This window comes from Convolutriloba macropyga, unplaced genomic scaffold, assembly GCF_964194025.1.
Source record: "Convolutriloba macropyga unplaced genomic scaffold, txConMacr16.3 SCAFFOLD_5340, whole genome shotgun sequence".
Taxonomy (NCBI): domain Eukaryota; kingdom Metazoa; phylum Xenacoelomorpha; order Acoela; family Convolutidae; genus Convolutriloba; species Convolutriloba macropyga.
The window spans coordinates 1-17,470 of NW_027451973.1; the positions used below are offsets into that span (position 1 = coordinate 1).

At 35.4% G+C, this 17,470-nt stretch overlaps 1 protein-coding gene and 1 long non-coding RNA gene across 2 annotated transcripts; one reads left to right on the plus strand and one right to left on the minus strand.

Moving 5' to 3' along the window:
- Positions 1-3,516: 3,516 nt before the first annotated feature.
- On the plus strand, positions 3,517-17,242 carry LOC142357089 (uncharacterized). The gene is made up of 3 exons (XR_012761546.1): positions 3,517-3,713; positions 4,584-4,679; positions 17,142-17,242. It is a non-coding gene; the product is annotated as an uncharacterized LOC142357089 (long non-coding RNA).
- On the minus strand, positions 11,106-17,204 carry LOC142357088 (uncharacterized). The gene is made up of 3 exons (XM_075408793.1): positions 17,159-17,204; positions 13,372-15,122; positions 11,106-11,601 (listed from the first exon to the last, which is right to left on the minus strand). The coding sequence occupies exons 2-3, from the start codon at positions 15,068-15,070 to the stop codon at positions 11,357-11,359; spliced, it is 1,944 nt and encodes a 647-aa protein (XP_075264908.1). The 5' UTR covers positions 15,071-15,122; positions 17,159-17,204; the 3' UTR covers positions 11,106-11,356.
- Positions 17,243-17,470: the final 228 nt, after the last annotated feature.

Genomic DNA, 17,470 nt, shown 5'->3' on the forward strand with positions numbered 1-17,470 from the left:
ATTTCATACGAAGCATATATAACCTATTATGAATAATAAAAATATTATATGACCAAGTAGGGAGTCAAAAAATTTGTATGACTGGTGACCTGGGTTGTAACAATGTATATAACAACACATAAATTGTAAATTGGGTCAACAAATGTGGTGGGATGGCGAAACAGAGTAAATCCTAGGTTTCAAAAAATGTCCACAAAAAGACCGAAGTTTTTGTTGAAAAGGATTATTTTGAACATCCTACTAAGATGCCGCAAATATGTTCAGTGTCCACCTTTAATAAAGCTTTCCCTTCAAATTTTGAACTGTGAACATATAAGTTTGATTCTAGAAAAACTCATTTAGTCGAGAACTTCATGTCACGCGAAACGATAAAAAAAGATCACACAAAATTTAAAACTGCTGAATACTGAACACAATGAACGCCAGTTTATTAGATTTATCTTACCACTACACCCTGTTAACTCATCTGAGTGGTCATTTGGTAAGATAACGTATAAAACCTTTCATAGCATTCATGCTGTAATGGGGTTTCAAAAATTTGTGCTTAAAAATTTGTACTGAGTAATGTTAACGTCAAACAGTGAAATATAACAGAAAAAGTCCTGAAATACAACGGAAAAATTCACTGTATAATTGAAACTACTGTACGTAACCAGCATATCAAAATGAAAAATGCCAGTCAAACTCAAAGTCTCAAAAATTTAAACAGAAACAAAAAAAGCAATGCAAAGACTCTGTAATCTAAAATCCTGAAAGTCATTGTCCTGTAACCTAATTTTTTTCTTTTGCAACCATTAAATATACCCACTAGCCCGCTCTCAAGGATTGAAATAGTTTTATTGGCCTCTGAAGATCAATGAATGCAATAAAAACAACTAACACGTGAAAAGCTTTCGATAAAATGTCCCATAATCTTTTTTGAGGCCCCTAATAGTCTCATGGGACCCTAAAATTCATAAATCTGACGAAAAAGACAAAAATTGGGAGAAATTAATAAGCCGCATACTTTTTTAAAGAGAATTGCTAAAATTCGCATTTTGATATCTTCCTTTTCTCTAGAAAAACTGTTCACCACAATCAAACTCCAAAATTTTCGTTGCCACCTAGAAAAAAAAATTAGTTCAAAAAAATGAAAATTTTCAGATAAATTGAAAAAAGAAACAGCAACACTCCGATTGGCCAACTATAAAATTAAAAATAAACACGGCCTGCAAATGAAATCAAGCGAAAAGACGAAAGCGAAGGGTCTAGTCTGGAAGAGATCTACTCGTTAATTGATGCGGATTTCCACCGTTGAATTTGCGCGCGAATATTGACATTGCATCGAAACTTTCGCTGTTATCGATCAATTAATGTCAAGACACTCGAATTTTTTATTTCTACTTTTTTGTATATTATTGATATATATATATATATTATATATATATATATATATATATATATATATATAATATATCTATATATATATATATATAATATATATATATATATATATATATATATATATATATATTTTATATATATTTATATATATATATATATATACATATATATGTTTTTATATATATATATATATATATATATATATATATATATATATATATATATATATATATATATATATAGATAATTTAAAAAAATACAAAGTTGAATAAATAGAACAAATTCTCTTTGGACTTTCCATACTTTCCATTAGCGAAAGTTTCTGCGATGAAAACTAATAGATGCTGGTTCTGCTTAACTGCAGTTTTGTGTTTGCAGTGAAACGGGTCGTTTTAGAGGTGGAAGCCGATATTCATTGTTTTCTAATATGTCTTGATCGAAAAGAAGACATTCAATGTCTATGGGCACCATCTGATTAGAATTTAGCTCATCAGTAGGATTGCAAAGACAGGTATAAAGCTGAACGCTTCTCAAACTCTTTTTCTCAAAATTTTGTTACAACGAAAAAAACCTTACTCTTAAAGAAGTCTTCAACTTCTTATTCCAAAGCAGCATCTGTCACTTACTTCTTTGATTTTTCTTCTGAATTTAATTCAGATTCAATAAATTTTTAAAATCAATGCGCTGATTTTTTGTAAAAAATGCAGAGAAATGCGGTGAATCTTTTTTTTCACCGCATATACCTGGTCTCCTACTTTAATTTGCCACAAAAGTATACGCGGTGAACTTTCGTAAAAAAATGGATGAACTTCGCGATGATTTTTTGTAACAAAATTTTTCACCGCATTCATCGCATTTCTTACAAAACGTCACCCAAAAACTTTGACCCAGGTTTGATTTTGAAGAAAGAAGTCTTTGGTAAATTTTAGAAGACTGAGTAAGTAATTCCGAGGTGATAATCACAGATAGGACTAAAAACTGATAATTTGTGTCAATGACACTTTTCAAACAAAAAAATACTCCCATCCAAAAAATTCATGTCAACAAAACTGTTGCCAAAACGTTCAAAGAAACGCGTCAATTTTGAATTCCTGATAATTTTTGTGAACTCAATTACTAACTGTATCAATTGAATATTTAAACACTTTAGATCTACAATGTTATATTAAATGTTGGTTATGTATATTTACGTAGATCGAATTATAATGCAGCTAATAAATTTTTTGAAGTTATTTCAGTTAACAGTCATTAGTGTAGAAAAATATTTTTCACTCAGTTACAAAAAAATCCGCATTAAACTCACCGAGCTGGTAGGTACTTATCAATGCGTTTAGAATAAAATTATACGTCAGTTTTATTTTTTTTTTAAATTAATTGTTGAGAATTCTGTAAAAATTTTAGGTTTTCTTTGATGCTAAGTGTTGCACAACTCTTTAATTTTATTCTATTGAAAGACATGTGAGTTCGATCTTCACGTTTGAATTAAATCTGTGCAGCCATAAGTGATACTTAAAGTAAACCGTTTTTCAATTTGGTTGCTCTTTTTTGACATTGTGCTAAATTCTGACAGACAAGGGTTATGTTTTGGATCTTTTTCGTTTGTACATCCCGCACGGCACACCTACATTAAAAGTAACCCAAGTGCCTTGTTGTTGCATATTGATTTACTATATAAGAACACGTGTTCTGTGACTTGGGGTGCATATCGTACTGGGGTGCATGGTACGCATCAAAAATACTATTGTTTTGTATCTATTTCTAGGATCATTTCAGTTTGTCCCCCCTCCCCAGCTTATTGAGTACATATTATTCGCACCCCCCCCCCTACGCACCTAACAGAATTTTTCATATTGATTTACTATGTAGTGATTTGTGCTCTGTAACTGATGGTTGCATAATGTACTGGGGTCACAAACGGAAAAGATCCGATTGTTATACAATGAGTAAACAAAGGTGTTTAAATTTTCGCTCGTAACTATACATAATTATAAACATGCAATCACAAGCATTTCAAGAAATTAGCTCCAAATCCTCGGCCCCAGAAATTAACACATTCACTGTTAGACATTGCTAACAAGAAAAAACTCTTGATCTCTGAGAGCTCCTCATGATCCATTTTTTAGGATTTAGCACGTGCGCCTATAAATGAGATCATCGGAAGATTTCTTACAGATTTTTCTTCTCAGATGCTGTAGTTGCTTCGGAAACAAAATATAGCTGCTGTTTTTCTCTAACAAAATAATCAGTTAGCAAAAACTTCAGTGTTTGGTCTGAACATATAGTGATAACTCACAAAAAATTAAGGCGTTTCGCTGGCGAAACCAATCAAGGTAAGGGTATTTTAGAAATATATTGCCACAAGAACGATATAAATCACGAGATAGGAGAACCATAGATAATAATCCTTTCAGAACATATAAGTCCTTTTCAGACCTATCAGTATTCTTTCCAAATGAGTAAGATAGTGTCAATTAGAACGAAAAGAAAAAAAAACCCATTCAATGATTGAATTCAGAAACTTCCCGCTCCATACTAATTGCTGTAGACTAAGAAAACAACTGCCATTTGCGATTACATATATCCATTATCGCGAGAACAATTAAGTCATTGAGTTGGGTCTCAGGAAATTAGAAATTAATTTCGGGCTAAAACGTTTAGGCTAATTACACATTGAAAGTTTTAGAACAGAGTTATGCTCATTCTTGAATCTCGTGACAAAGATTAGACCCTTTTCACAATATATCTAACCTACTTCCACGTTTTGCATAACTAAGTTCCATCGTTGAAAGTGGTACATCAAGATTGAAATTGGTCACATTTTTGTCACTCCTTTCCACAAAACGCAAAATTTAGTGAAATTGCCTTTTCAGAAATTGACCACGTTACGGTTATTCGTTTCGATTCTCTTCATCTGAATTATACACACTCGGACCAGATTTTTTTCCCTTTGACCCCAACCCCCCATCCCCAACGTAATAGTCAAATATCCTGTAGCGCAGCATTCATGGTAATTAAACAGTAATGGGAGGGCAACGACTTTGTGAACTGCTATTTTTGGAAATACTCCCATATTACTGGTCATAATTTAAGTGGGTGCTATAACGGGAGACCCTACATTTTTTCATGATTCTAATGTTGATCATACAGGTGAAGTAAATGCTCAATATCCGAATGGAAAGAAACTTGAATGCGTGTTTCAGCAACGAATTGGAATTAAACAAAGTAGAAAGTGGACCAACAGGTTGTCAAAAACCGTTTGGAAATTGACCTTGCCCCATCTCTTGTTCGCAACTAAAGTTAGTTACTAAACCGAATATATTGCTTTTTCACAATTAGGTGTAGAGACAAAGTCTAAATTACTCTCCCTAGTGTGAGTGTGTTGTGAACGGCAGTTTGTTCTTTGGATCTATTCTGTCTGTTTTGCCCCCCCCCCTCCCCGGCCCCCAGTGTTTTGGGTCTTTCCCATTATAGCCCCTCCCCCCCCCCCCCCCATAAATATTTATACCCCGATTTTGGTATAATTACCATGTTTGGGGGGCTGTATGTTAGCTGACGAATAAGCTGGGGGGGGGGGGGCTATAATGGGGAAGACCCAGTGTTTTTTACGCCCCTCCCGCTACAAATTATATGTTGCTAAATAGCACGATACTATGTAAAAAAATAGTGGGTCTGGTTTGCCGGAGGGCATAAAAGATATAAGCCCCATTTGGGGGCAAAACAGAATAGATCCTTGTTTTTTTTTTTTGGGGGGGGGGGGAAGGGGGCTAACTCTGATAGTTTGACATAGGGGCTTTTCCAGGGGTCTTTCCCATTATAACCCCCCCCCCCCCCCATGAAATTATAGCCCCCCATTATGGTATAATTACCATGATGGGCGGGGGGGCTATAGGTTATCTGACCACTAAGCGCACAAATGCAAACTCTGTTTTTGGCCCACTAGAAGTGTTTACTTGAACTCGGAGAAATGCAACAGCGCTGAAGACCTCTTGAGAACTATCGCCAAACATGTGTAGTTACAGGTGTTCAAAAATTCCTTAAAAGTAGCTCCTTGGTATAGTGATTTTGGCAAGCTTGGGTAGTTCTACACTTCATTCGAGGAACTTTTCAACAGTGTCTTTTGGTAATTCTTCATCCAACTGCTGCCCAGATGTCCTTTAGTAAAGGCTATAGGCCCCCTTTGGGGACTAAACAGAATAGATCCTAGTTTTTTGGGGGGATAACTATTAATAATTTGACATAGCTGTCAGCGGCGATGGAGGGCTATATCATGAAAAGAGTCCTTTCTCATTACAGCCCCCCCCCGCAAAAAAATATAGCTACTTATTATGATATATTTACGATCAAAGGGTCCTTTTGAATATCTGACCACAGTGCTGGTGATACAAAAAAGACCTGATAAATTATATAAGTCCAGAAAAATAACACAATAACAATCAAAACCAAAAAAATTAAAATGTTTTCTAGTAGTTATAAAGTTGGGATCTTTTTCTTTTCTGCCCCCCGTACGTTATGGTTCCCCAGTTACAGAGCACGTGCAATTATATAGTAAATTCTTACATAAAAATCTGGCGAGTGCTTCTGAGGGTGCAATTGAAATGCACCCACTAATCGGGGGGAGGGGGGTGCACGGATCTGTTCTGTTCTGGTGCCCACCTTAGTGAGCTTATGTTTTTTACGCCCTACGCCCCCAGGCGCACGTGACTTTTTTAAACAGTAACATGCATGGAACAACATATAATTCGCAACTGGGCCGTAAAAAAATTGGGGGTACTGCAAATCAGAAAAGATCCGTTGGGTACAAATGCAAAAGATCCAAATTTTGAATGAAAGATCCAAAATGAAGTTTTAGATGAGGCCACGGAATTTTTTGGCTTCGTATAAATTTTATTTCCCGCCCTCGTAGAAGTTTTGCAAATGAGTGACGCTGCTTATTACATTTGTCTCCCCTCAATTTAGTGGGTGCATGTTATTTGCACACCTAGAGACGCAAGTGTCACAGTTTGCAGCAACTGTATTGTATTTTGTGTGATGACTTTGCGTGTTCTGTAACGGTGGATGCTTAACGTACTTGGGGGGAGGGGCACAAACAGAAGACATCAAATTCAAAATTTTCTTCCTTCTAAAGCTGACAAAATCAGATTTACGAAATTTGAATTTATTCATGCAATACAATAGGCAACATATAATGCTATAAATCGACAAATCAACGCATCAAGTTTTGGACAACGTAATAAGATCGTAGGGTATTAAGATTACGGCGAGTAGATCAACAAGTGGTTTTTTAGACGGTAATTTTTGATGCTCTTTTGGCAGGTTCTTTTTTCGGATAACGAATCAGTTCAATGCCAATCACCACTTTGTACTAATAAATCCGAAAACTCGAAAATTACTGAGCCGAATCATGTCTTATTTGATAGGTCTTATGATAAGAATTACTTGAAGATAAGTTAATTGCACTTTTTCCGAGCTTTGTACGTAAATTGGAACGATTTCTATGCGTATTTAAATACTCGATTCTGATTGGCTAATAAAATGACGCGTTTTGATATATATAACTTGCTTTACTCAGTAACATCCTCCGGCCTAGAGGAAGATTTTGGGAGAATTAGTACTAATTTTAGAAGCGGGTGGACGAGCGATCCGGTGGACGTGCGCAAAACAGCGGAGCGTTTGACGCTGTCGGAACCGTAACGAAGTTCAGTGATCCGAGCATTAGGGTAGTAACCACTTGGGTTGGTCTCTTCAACTACCTCGACCAGGTCACCGGTCTTATGGTGTTGCTCGGCAGGCGTCTGCCATTTGGAACGACGGCTCAGCGCCGGTACGTACTTTTTGATCCAACGTGACCAAATAACGGTAGCATACGACTGTGCGCGGGCGTACCGTTCACGATTATCGAACTCGTCGACGCCAACGCTTGACGGATTTTCTGTTGCATGGTTACCGATTAGGAAATAATTAGGTGTTATTGCGCCTAGGTTGGACGGATCGGCGCTTACGGGCGTTAACAGTCGTGCGTTAAGTGCGTGTTCGAAGAGACAAAAGGTAGTGTTCAAAACTTCGTCTGCGAGACGACGAGTACTGAGGATGGTGTAACGTATTCCCCTAAAAGTGCATACCAGCGTCTCCCATATGCCACCTTGGTGTGACGCACTGGGCGGATTGAACCTCCACTTAATGTCTTTGTGGGCAAGTTCAACGGTGATGATAATGGCGTTCTACTTCTCGATATTCTCGCGTAGTTCTTTTTCCGCGCCGACAAAGGTAGTGCCATTGTCTGACCAAATAATGGCAGGTGTACCCCGACGGGAGACGAACCGCTCCACTGCCATTACACACGAACTGGCGTCCATGGACGGGACGATTCCAGCTTGAACGGCACTAGTAGTTAAGCATGTGAAGAGGAAGCCCCACGTCTTCTCGTTAGTCCTACGCACAGTAACTTAAAACGGGCCAAAGTAGTCGACCCCGGTGTTCGTAAAGGGAGGAGACTGTTATGCGAGTCTTTCTACTGGGAGGTCAGCCATGATTGGTTTGATAGTGGCAGCTCGGAACTTTCTGCAGCTCGGAACTTTCTGCTGAAATCCAAGTTTTTCGTAAAACCGCCTAAGATATCACTTAGAGAAAAAGTTTTAAAAATTGTATTCGATTGGCAAAAGAGGGCTCTAAAAACGTCTATCAAAAAAGTACTCTAAAAGAAACAATTTAATATTTAATTATCTGCATGTCGTCACAAGAGTAGAAACCATTTTTTAATTTGAATTTAAATGCGCCTCAATGAGCAAAACTTTGAAACAAACCCACTCAAAACGATTACCGACGGGTGCGAACTCCTTCACTCATTCATCACAACACTACATTTTTAACTGTTGTCTGTAAAACAAACGTTGGGCGTTACACTGGATCCCCTCACTTTTTCTCATAACAAATCTCAGTGCCAACTAACGTTTCGAATAAATTTTAGAGATGTCGGGCAGCTATACACCAGTGAAAGTAATTGACACCAAACAATAAAGGTTTTCCGTTTGTTGACACCAAAATTTCACATTAGTGAGACGTATTTCAAAACCGACTATTTTACAGAACAACAAGAAACTGCTGAAAATTGTGCAGAAAAGCAAAGTTGAAAAGTTTTCCCGACAAGACTTTTACATAGCCATTTTTAAAGCCTGGTTTAGCATAATATTCCCTTGATCAATTTAGTTTAAAATGCGGTTTTCGTAAATGTAATCATGCAAAGAAAAAAATGAAAAAAGACGAATTTATATGTTGAAACCGCTTCAGAAATAGTATGCACAGCAAATGACCTAAGCTTTGTATATTAATTTAAACTGATTTATTCGAGCACAAAATTCTTAAAAACCTTTTTTAAATTATGCAGAACGAATAACACTACGTATAATTGCTTTATAATTTTTTTTATAAATTTGTTGAAAAACTGGAAAAAAAAGTATTTGCTGATCAAAATTAACATGAAACAAAAACAAAATTTTCGAATATAATGGTTGTAGAGAGAAAATATTATAAGACATTTTGACAATAAGAAGACATTCAGAAATTTAAATTTAAATCAGACCATATTCAAACACGTTCTCAAATTTGGCAAAAACAAGCATTTTTCATCAATGATTTAAAATATGACTTTATTTGCAGTTTATTTTTCCAAAAAACTTAAATTTTGAAACACGATCTTGGAAAACAAGATAGTCGTGAAGAAGTCTATATTACTGTTAGGTTGCAAGGAAAATCATTCGTTTTATCTGTTTTTTTACGAAAATGTTGTTCTTCATTTAACTTCGATCAAACAAGCTTTTTGTGTCATTTTTTAAAACTATTTTCCAAACAGACATACAAAAAATTTAGCATCGTAACTTTACTGTATACAAAATTTTCCTCTAAAATGTTTTTTTTTCTGGAAATTCAATTATGACAAAAAGTTAGTTTTAAAATAATATCAAAAATTCCTATATTAAAGTTTTCGACGATTTTGACGTAATGAAAATATTAATAAAATGTTGCAGTTTTTTTGAAAAATTTCCTACGCAAAAATATTATTTTAAAGCAAATTGACATCCAGAAACTTTTGTTTTCGCAAAACTGTGTTCCGAATTATGTCTATTTAAATATAAGGTGTAAAAATTATTTTAAAAATTCTGCTTTTTATTTTTTCAGAAATATCCGGTTGTAACTGATTTTCGATGTGCACTACAAGAACACAATTTTGTAAGAATATGACATTCGTCGTAAATTTGTCCGTTTTTTTTTCCACATGAACAAAGTTTTAGAAACAGAAAGAGGCGAAAAACATATATTTGAAACAAACTGAATCAGACTCTTCTTTCATCTTAGCCTTCTGAAAAGGAACATTTTACACCACAAATTTGTGAAATCAAAAAACTTAACTGAAATTTTTATTGCAGAAAATTCGGCCAAAACTTTTTTATGAATAGCATTGTAAAAAATTAAAAATTCGGGGGAGTAAGTACGATAAAAAAAATCAGTTTGGATTGAAAATTGTTTGGAGAGATGGCTGTTTTTACGACAAGGATAAGTTACTTTTTTTGACAATGCTGTTTTTAAAAAAATGAAGAGAACGCAATTTCAATCAATATTACAAATCAAAAATGGCAGAACTTTGGGAAAAAATATGAATTTCTAAAAGCAGATTTTTTCCACGGAAACGTCAATTTAAAACTGAATTTTTATAGGAAATATTTTCCCAAAAACAACATAGTAAAGCAAACCGTAGCAAAAAAATTGTATTCAATTCTTCAAAAGCTGTTTTTTTGAAAAAAAATAGCAAAGAAAGCATTCTGTACCGAGAAAATGGGGATTAAAAAGTTTTATTTGGAAAAATTAAATATTACCGAGGAATTTTTTTTCGGCACAGAAATTAAAAGTGAAAATTATTTTACAACACATGTCTCCAAAATCAAATATTTGAACAAAAAAGAAGTTGCAGAAGAAAGAAATTTAAAAGATAATTTAATTAATTCAAACCGATGTTTTTGTTGAATACTTTTTGCACAACAGATTTTTTCAATGAAATACACAATGAGAATATACATTATCAAAAGAATTCGATTTCATCAAATGAGAACAAAAACAAACTTCATTCACGAATTGAAATTTAAAGTGGAATTTATAAGACGTTTTTCCAAAATGTACGAAGCAAGATTTAGCAAAACAAATTACATTTTTGATAAATGCAACTTTTGAAAATTTATATAGAAGGTTATGCAAAATGAATTTAGCGAAAATTTTAAACCAACGTATATAATTCTATCGAGATCCTTGAAGAAATAGATAATGTGAAAACACATTCCTCGTTGAAAACTAATTTTTCAAATAAGCCAAAAACTAATTCTTATAAATTTCTCCACAATATAATATTTTTCTTGCGCAGTTTTTGAAACGTTTACTTTAAGATTAAATTTGAAGTAATACAAGAAATAGCTTCAAAAAAGAATTCGAAATATATAAAAAATGACATTTTCCTTGATGACTCGGATAGCTGGTTTACCATTGAAAGAGGAAAGTAAATGTCAAGCTTTGTTTCAAATATAAGATTTTCTCCAAGAAAGCGAACAACGAGGGAGGTATTGTATATGCTGCATGATCCTCTTTTGAGACATGAATCTATGATAAACTCTGAACTCGCGCTAACAGCCAATTTAGGATTAAATAAATGCTGAACTATGGCAAAAGACTCAAAAACCATATATGAAGAAACATTTCGTTTTGTTTTTTATTGTTATTCTGGAGCTTTGTGGTTTCAAATAAAACTTTGTTACATTTGTGAATCAGTTTAGATCATAACTATGTAATATGAGGGAAATGAATACAAGGAGTTGCTAAATTTGTGTTTCTTTGTTCGTAAGTTTGATGCGCTGTTGTGTAGGCCAGATTTTGTTTTCATTGGTTAATAAATTTTGCTCCCAAAATTTTAGTCAACTGAAATGCAAGTGCGTTTCTACTGTAGTTGCGCATCATCCGAAACTGGAATGACAACCTCCGAAGTACAATTCGGGTTAGGCGAGCTAGTGAATCTTCTCCACCTTACGGGCTCCATTGGATCAATCTGCCTCTGAAGGACATAATATCTCGGTCCCTCATACCTTCTTTGTTCTCTCGGTCGAGGTACATCACGGTACCACACGTCTGCCGGAATTCCATCAACATACGAGAATTGAGAATTAGTCCGGTACCCGCTAGCTCCTAAAGAAGCACCAAGAACTGTGAGAAAGCTGCAAAAAATTACAGTAATAACCGCGATAATTGTTGGGCTGTTATGAAAGACTAAGGTGATAAAAGGTTTTGAGAAATAACTATGTTGTGTATTTTTACGTAAAAGCCAAACAATTTTCGGGCCAAATAGAAAAAGTGTGTTTATAATCATTGCATCTGCTCACATTTGCAGATAATGTATTTTTTGACAAGCGAAAATTATAATGAAATATTAAAAGCGTGAATAATTCTTTTAAGAACTTGGTAAAATTTAACGAAAACTTATCTGTTGGATTGAATTTCTAAAAATTACAAACTCTGTAGAATTGCATACATGCACAGTTAATTATCTCCGATTTTTATCATTTGAAGCCTAATTATTTACCTGTACCTTGCCTCCAGAGCAGATCACAATTGGAACAGAGTAAATTCAGGGAAACTCTCAGAGCTGGATCAGAGTCTGTTTAGGTCACTTTTTACGCTTGACAGAGTAGCTCCAGGGTAGAAGTATATGGTTACCCTTGACAGAAGAGCTCCCAGAGTAGCCATATTCTGGGCTGTCATTGACAGAGCTGGGCCCAGAGCAGGCCTACTCAGTGACAACTTTTGACAGAGAAGGCCTACTCTGGGACAACTCTTGACAGAGATGGCTCTGAGCAGGCCTACTCTGGGTCAACTCTTAAAAGAGCTGGCTCAGAGCAGGTCTACTCTGGGACAACTTTTGACAGAGCCGGCTCAGAGATGTTGGCTCTGCTAAGAGGCAACAAAAAAGCAACAATTTTTTTGCAGATGCGCATCTAGAGTCTGATGGATTTGATCACATCCAAGGTGGTCCAGCTGAAAGAAAATGCTGGTCCACTTAATAGGAAATTATGATGAACATGACTTTTATCATGGAAAGCTGTCTAAGTTCATCCATTGAGTCAGAAACATTCACTAACTGTATACAAAATATTTTGTTTCACAGCGGTTGGGTTTTTTCATTCGCAATACTTTTAGAATGGTCTTTTCTTTAGATAAATTTAATACTTCGAACATCGTTTTTTATGAAATGAATATATTATAGCAATATTTTATTGTTTTATTCTGTGATCAACTCTGTCAAGACTGACACCAGAGTAGACCTACTCTGGGTTCTACTCTGTCAAGGCAAATTATAGAATAGACCTACACTGTGTTATACTCTGTTAAGACAAAACCCAGAATTGAGAGGTCTCGTATCCTGGGGGGAGCTCTGTTTCAGCTCTGATAGCGCACTTAACTCTGCAATTACCCTGCTCCAGCTCTGATCTATTCTGGAGGTTCGGTACGAGTAGAACTAGACATCTTCTGTAACTGTTTTTGTAACAGCGATTTAAAAAGCTTTTAGCTGGTGCTCAAATTAACTACTTTTCTCTAATCCAATCTTGCATGAACAACAAGAACATTGTTGAATTATCGCAGTAAGTTAGTACATTGGTTAGAACAAAGTTTAAATCAGACAAATGACCAATATTTTATTTTACTTGATAGAAAAATATTCAATTGATCATTTTTTGTTGCTATCCCTGGTCGTATTTTTAAATGTTTGTAAGTTTTAATTTCCACTCTTCTTTTCTGGCCCCTCGCATAGTTTAATGCAAATTTAACGACATATATTTCCTTGGATAAAAAAATCAACAATTCACAAAAAATTGTTTCCTAGTTCCTGCAGTTTTGTTGCTCATTTTATAGGAATTACCTATATCTGATAGAAAAACAAAATTGTTATTAGATTAATACCTGAGGACACATGCGAGCGCGAGACATAGATGTGAACACCGTGCATAAAGTCACCCAATTCCTTATTTTTACAGAACCATAAAATGAATAAGAGTGACAAGAGAGAGAAACTGATTACTCCGATTCCGATTGGAACTTTCATGAAAAGTCGAATACATTCCTCAATTACAGAACCAAGCATTGTTATTAAAAATGCGATCACTGGTAAAATTTTTGATCTGTGTTCTGATTGTTCAGCATTGAAATGAAGACCATGGAGTAGAACAAATCCAGGTGTAGTAACCATCCAGATTGGGTAGATACGCGTGTAGGGCACCTGGCAGGCAAATCCAGTGTAATGCCAGTGCCACTTAAATATTAGGGGATTAGTGTTTGGTGTAGAATGTGGCTCGAAGTTGCTAATGGTTGTCGATGAGTTTTGGTAGGTGAATCCTTGGTTTATCTGGAAGTAGGCGTCGCCATACATATTGTAGAAATCAAGAAAAGGTTTTGGTTGTTTGTATTCGTGTAATTTATTAGTAAAAGGAATAGTCCGAAATAGCTGATCTATAACGATGCAACCGACTTCAAATAAAGCTAGTGCAATGTAACTTCTGAACGAGATGTGAGCTAGCAAAGCTACGACAATCATAATGTTTACTGTAAACCAAAAGGGGAGAAGCTTCAGACACAGGTCATAGAACTGATTTTCAAATCTAAACGCTGATTCGTCTTTGAAGAGAAGTATAACGAGGCTCGCCAGTGCACCTATTGTGGCGGTGATTACAATGAAGGATACTTGATACGACTTCTTCTTGAAGTAGGCACACTTATTTTGCAGTTTCATAGGAACCCTTGCCATTAGAAACATAAAGGCCGTCGCGCTACTAACACCATAAGCAAGGTAATAGAAATACTGCATTCCGCCAGTGGCTGTAGTTACCATAATTGAGTAAATGATGATGAAGAGTATACTGAAGAAAACTGCCAGTTTATTGAATCGAGCAACGTATACACCGAATTCTATCCGCCGATTGGTTCTACTACAATCGACGAACTGGTCTACAGAATAAACAACGTGTCTTCTGTCACATTTCTTGATCAGTATCACCAGCAGTAAAATTAAGAACAAAACACACTCCATTCCAACTGCACTGATTAAGTTGTACATTATTGGCGCTTGTTTATCAATATCAATTATGGAACTTGTTATCTTCACATTATCGATGTCAATACCAACGTTATTGACTATGTTTAGAAAATTATCGACGTATGCGCTGTTAGCACACTGCGTGTTCGTGCGGAGGAAAATCCAAGGAACGGTTACCGTGTCTGCATCTAATTGTTCGCCAGTAACCCGTATTATGTAGCCGTAGGTTGCGTTCGTATAGTCAACTAAAGCAAATATTGCAGCAAAAGGCGAGTCTCGCAGAAATTTGTCATAATCGGCATAAAATATTGAACTTTTCAACGAATAAGGAAGAACTGTGGACTCATTGTACCCACAATAAAAGCAGTTCAGTTTCGATAAGGATAGGTCTGAGAAGAGGGTAGCGATTGGAGGTTCCGTAAAAAGCGAATGGCGATTTTCCACGTAACATAAGTCGCAGAACTCGTACTCTTGGTTCAGATTGCTGACAGAAACTTTGGACTGACATATTGCCCAATTCAGCGCAGCACTACCAGTAAATAGGACAACTATAATCATTTCAAAAAACATAATTAGTTTTTGTTGCTGATGCTGAAGTCAAGCCAAGCGGTTCTCTGTATAGCTGTTGATACAAGCAAATTGTTGGTACATCAACAGTCATGGATATAAAGAGACATTACTAAAACTGTATAAAATGTTGTCAAAGACTGCATTTAACATGTTTGTTTAACTAACTGTCAACATTTTTTTTAAAAAAACCCATAGTTCTGATGTTGAAACAAAAAAAAACATTTCGGCTCGGCAAAAAGTAATTTTGGCAAATTTATCCAGCCGTTTGGCACTGTTTTGTTGAATTTTAGCAATAAATCTGCCCCGAATCGGCATTGAATTTCATGTTTCAACAGAAATAGTTTCGGCTAAAAAACTTTCAGCGGAACAGCTTTTTAAAAGTTTTATTTTGGTATTTCTAATTATAACCCCCAGCTGAGTGGTCAGATAACTCATAGCATCCTCCCGCCCCAATCATGGTAATTAAACCATAATAAGGGGGTTATGATTTCATGGGTTGATATATTGGGTAAAACTTCAATAATTTCTCTACATTTTTAATTGGGAGCTCTTAAAGAATAACGTATATAAGTTGAACGGAGACAATCATCAGATATGGACGCTTGTAATTTGGAATCAACGTTTTAGAACTTTATTCGTGAATGATAGGACTGCGATCAATTTCAACTTCCTTACAAAGGATTTTGTTTCCTTTTGCTACAGCTTCGTTGTGTTTTGTTATAAGGTAACTACCCGAATGGACCAAGAAAGAGCTCAAAGAAACGTTTCTGGAAACCAACAAATGTTCAATTATTTCAACCTAAAAATTCAAATTTACTTTGAAAACTCGCTTCCGCTACTTATTAGCTGTTAGACAAAATTAGATAAGTGCCCTATTTTCTCATAAAATAGAAACAGGAAATACAGTGTAGCCATTTTTGTCAAAGCAGCTCCCAACAAAATGCAAAAGCATAGCCAATTTGTTACTTAAAATTAGAGGTACTGAAAAAAGTTTAGTAATTTAAAAAATCCTTCATTTATTTTTGATTATGTCGGATTAAATTGGAAAAATTTTTTGAAAATTTTAGGATTCTAACTTATACTGAAAGTTAGTAGTAGGATAGTACCATTTCTTTTGCAGAGCAGCACTACTACACCTGTACAATGTTTCTTGACAACAAAAACTACACAATAGATCTCGAATACCCCCTGGTTGACCTTTCTTGGCAACCATATCCAAAAACCATATATGGTTCCATACAGGCCATAAAAAGTTCCTTGCTCGATCTTTTGATATCCAGGCCTCTGATATCTCCTTCCATTGAAACATGCAGTGTTAAATTATCAATTACCTCAGGGTAAATTTTATTCTAGTTTTGCAGAAAATTGAAGTCTTAAACTGAATTTCACCTGGAAATATGGGATTGAAGTCATCAATTTACATTGAAGAATATGGTGAGTAAACATTGCAATTAATCTAAAAATCGAACTTTCCTGTTTGTTCTCCCCGTAAGCTATGCGCCCTCAGATAGAGAGCACTTATTATTACGCAGTAGATCCTCACGTAAAATAAAATACATGCTGTTGCGAGGTGTAAATAATATCCACTAAGCTTTGGGAGTGGGGAGGGGCACAAATGGGAAATATCTTTAGGTATGTAGGTGTTCGAAATTCTAAAAACCGCAGTCGAAATTTCATTCGATGTAATAAAAGAATGATTTTCATTTCGTTAAATTTGGGGTTGCTTATTTTCTATCAACTATTTTTCTATTCTACTAAAATTATAACCTATCCACAATGAAAGCGTCACAAATATAAATCAAAAGCGAAATATTGGTATCCTGAAGCTGCGATTTTGGTTTAAATTCTATAAATGATATTACGTTTTTCCCCTCCCCCCTCCACAGTACGTTATGCGCCCCCCCCCCCCCCGTTACAGTGCACTTGCTATTACATGGTAAATATTTTATGTAAAAACTGTCTGGAGCTTTAAAAAAATATGCACCGACAAAAGTGGGATGCACAAAAGGAAAAGATCTGATTTTTTGTGCTTGAGTTCAGTTGGACTGCTCAAAAAAATTTCCTGTTGTAGAATCTGCTTGAACCAACTTTGTATCTGACAGCGAGAAATAGAATGACAACTGTTTAATCGTTGTTCATAACAAATGTGCAAGATATTCTTTATGCCCCGGAGGTATGGACCCCACGTGGAACCTTATTAATGTATAAGAGTTATTAATGCATTGAAATGAGGCTGAAGGACTAGTGAAACCATGGATGCAAAGTTTCGGCAATCGTGGTCTAATTTATTGTATTATACGTGGGCCTTTTTTTGCATTCGTTCATTTAGTTTTTGTGCAACCAAAACTGTTCACTTACACTAAAGTTCCCTCAAATGACATCATGTACAACTTTTCGAAT

Coding starts and splice junctions, on each gene's coding strand:
- LOC142357088 (XM_075408793.1), bottom strand. CDS start 15,070: ATGTTTTTTGAAATGATTATAGTTGTCCTATTTACTGGTAGTGCTGCG. Junction 11,602..13,371: donor GCGCTCGCATGTGTCCTCAG/GTATTAATCTAA, acceptor GTGCTTCTTTAG/GAGCTAGCGGGTACCGGACT.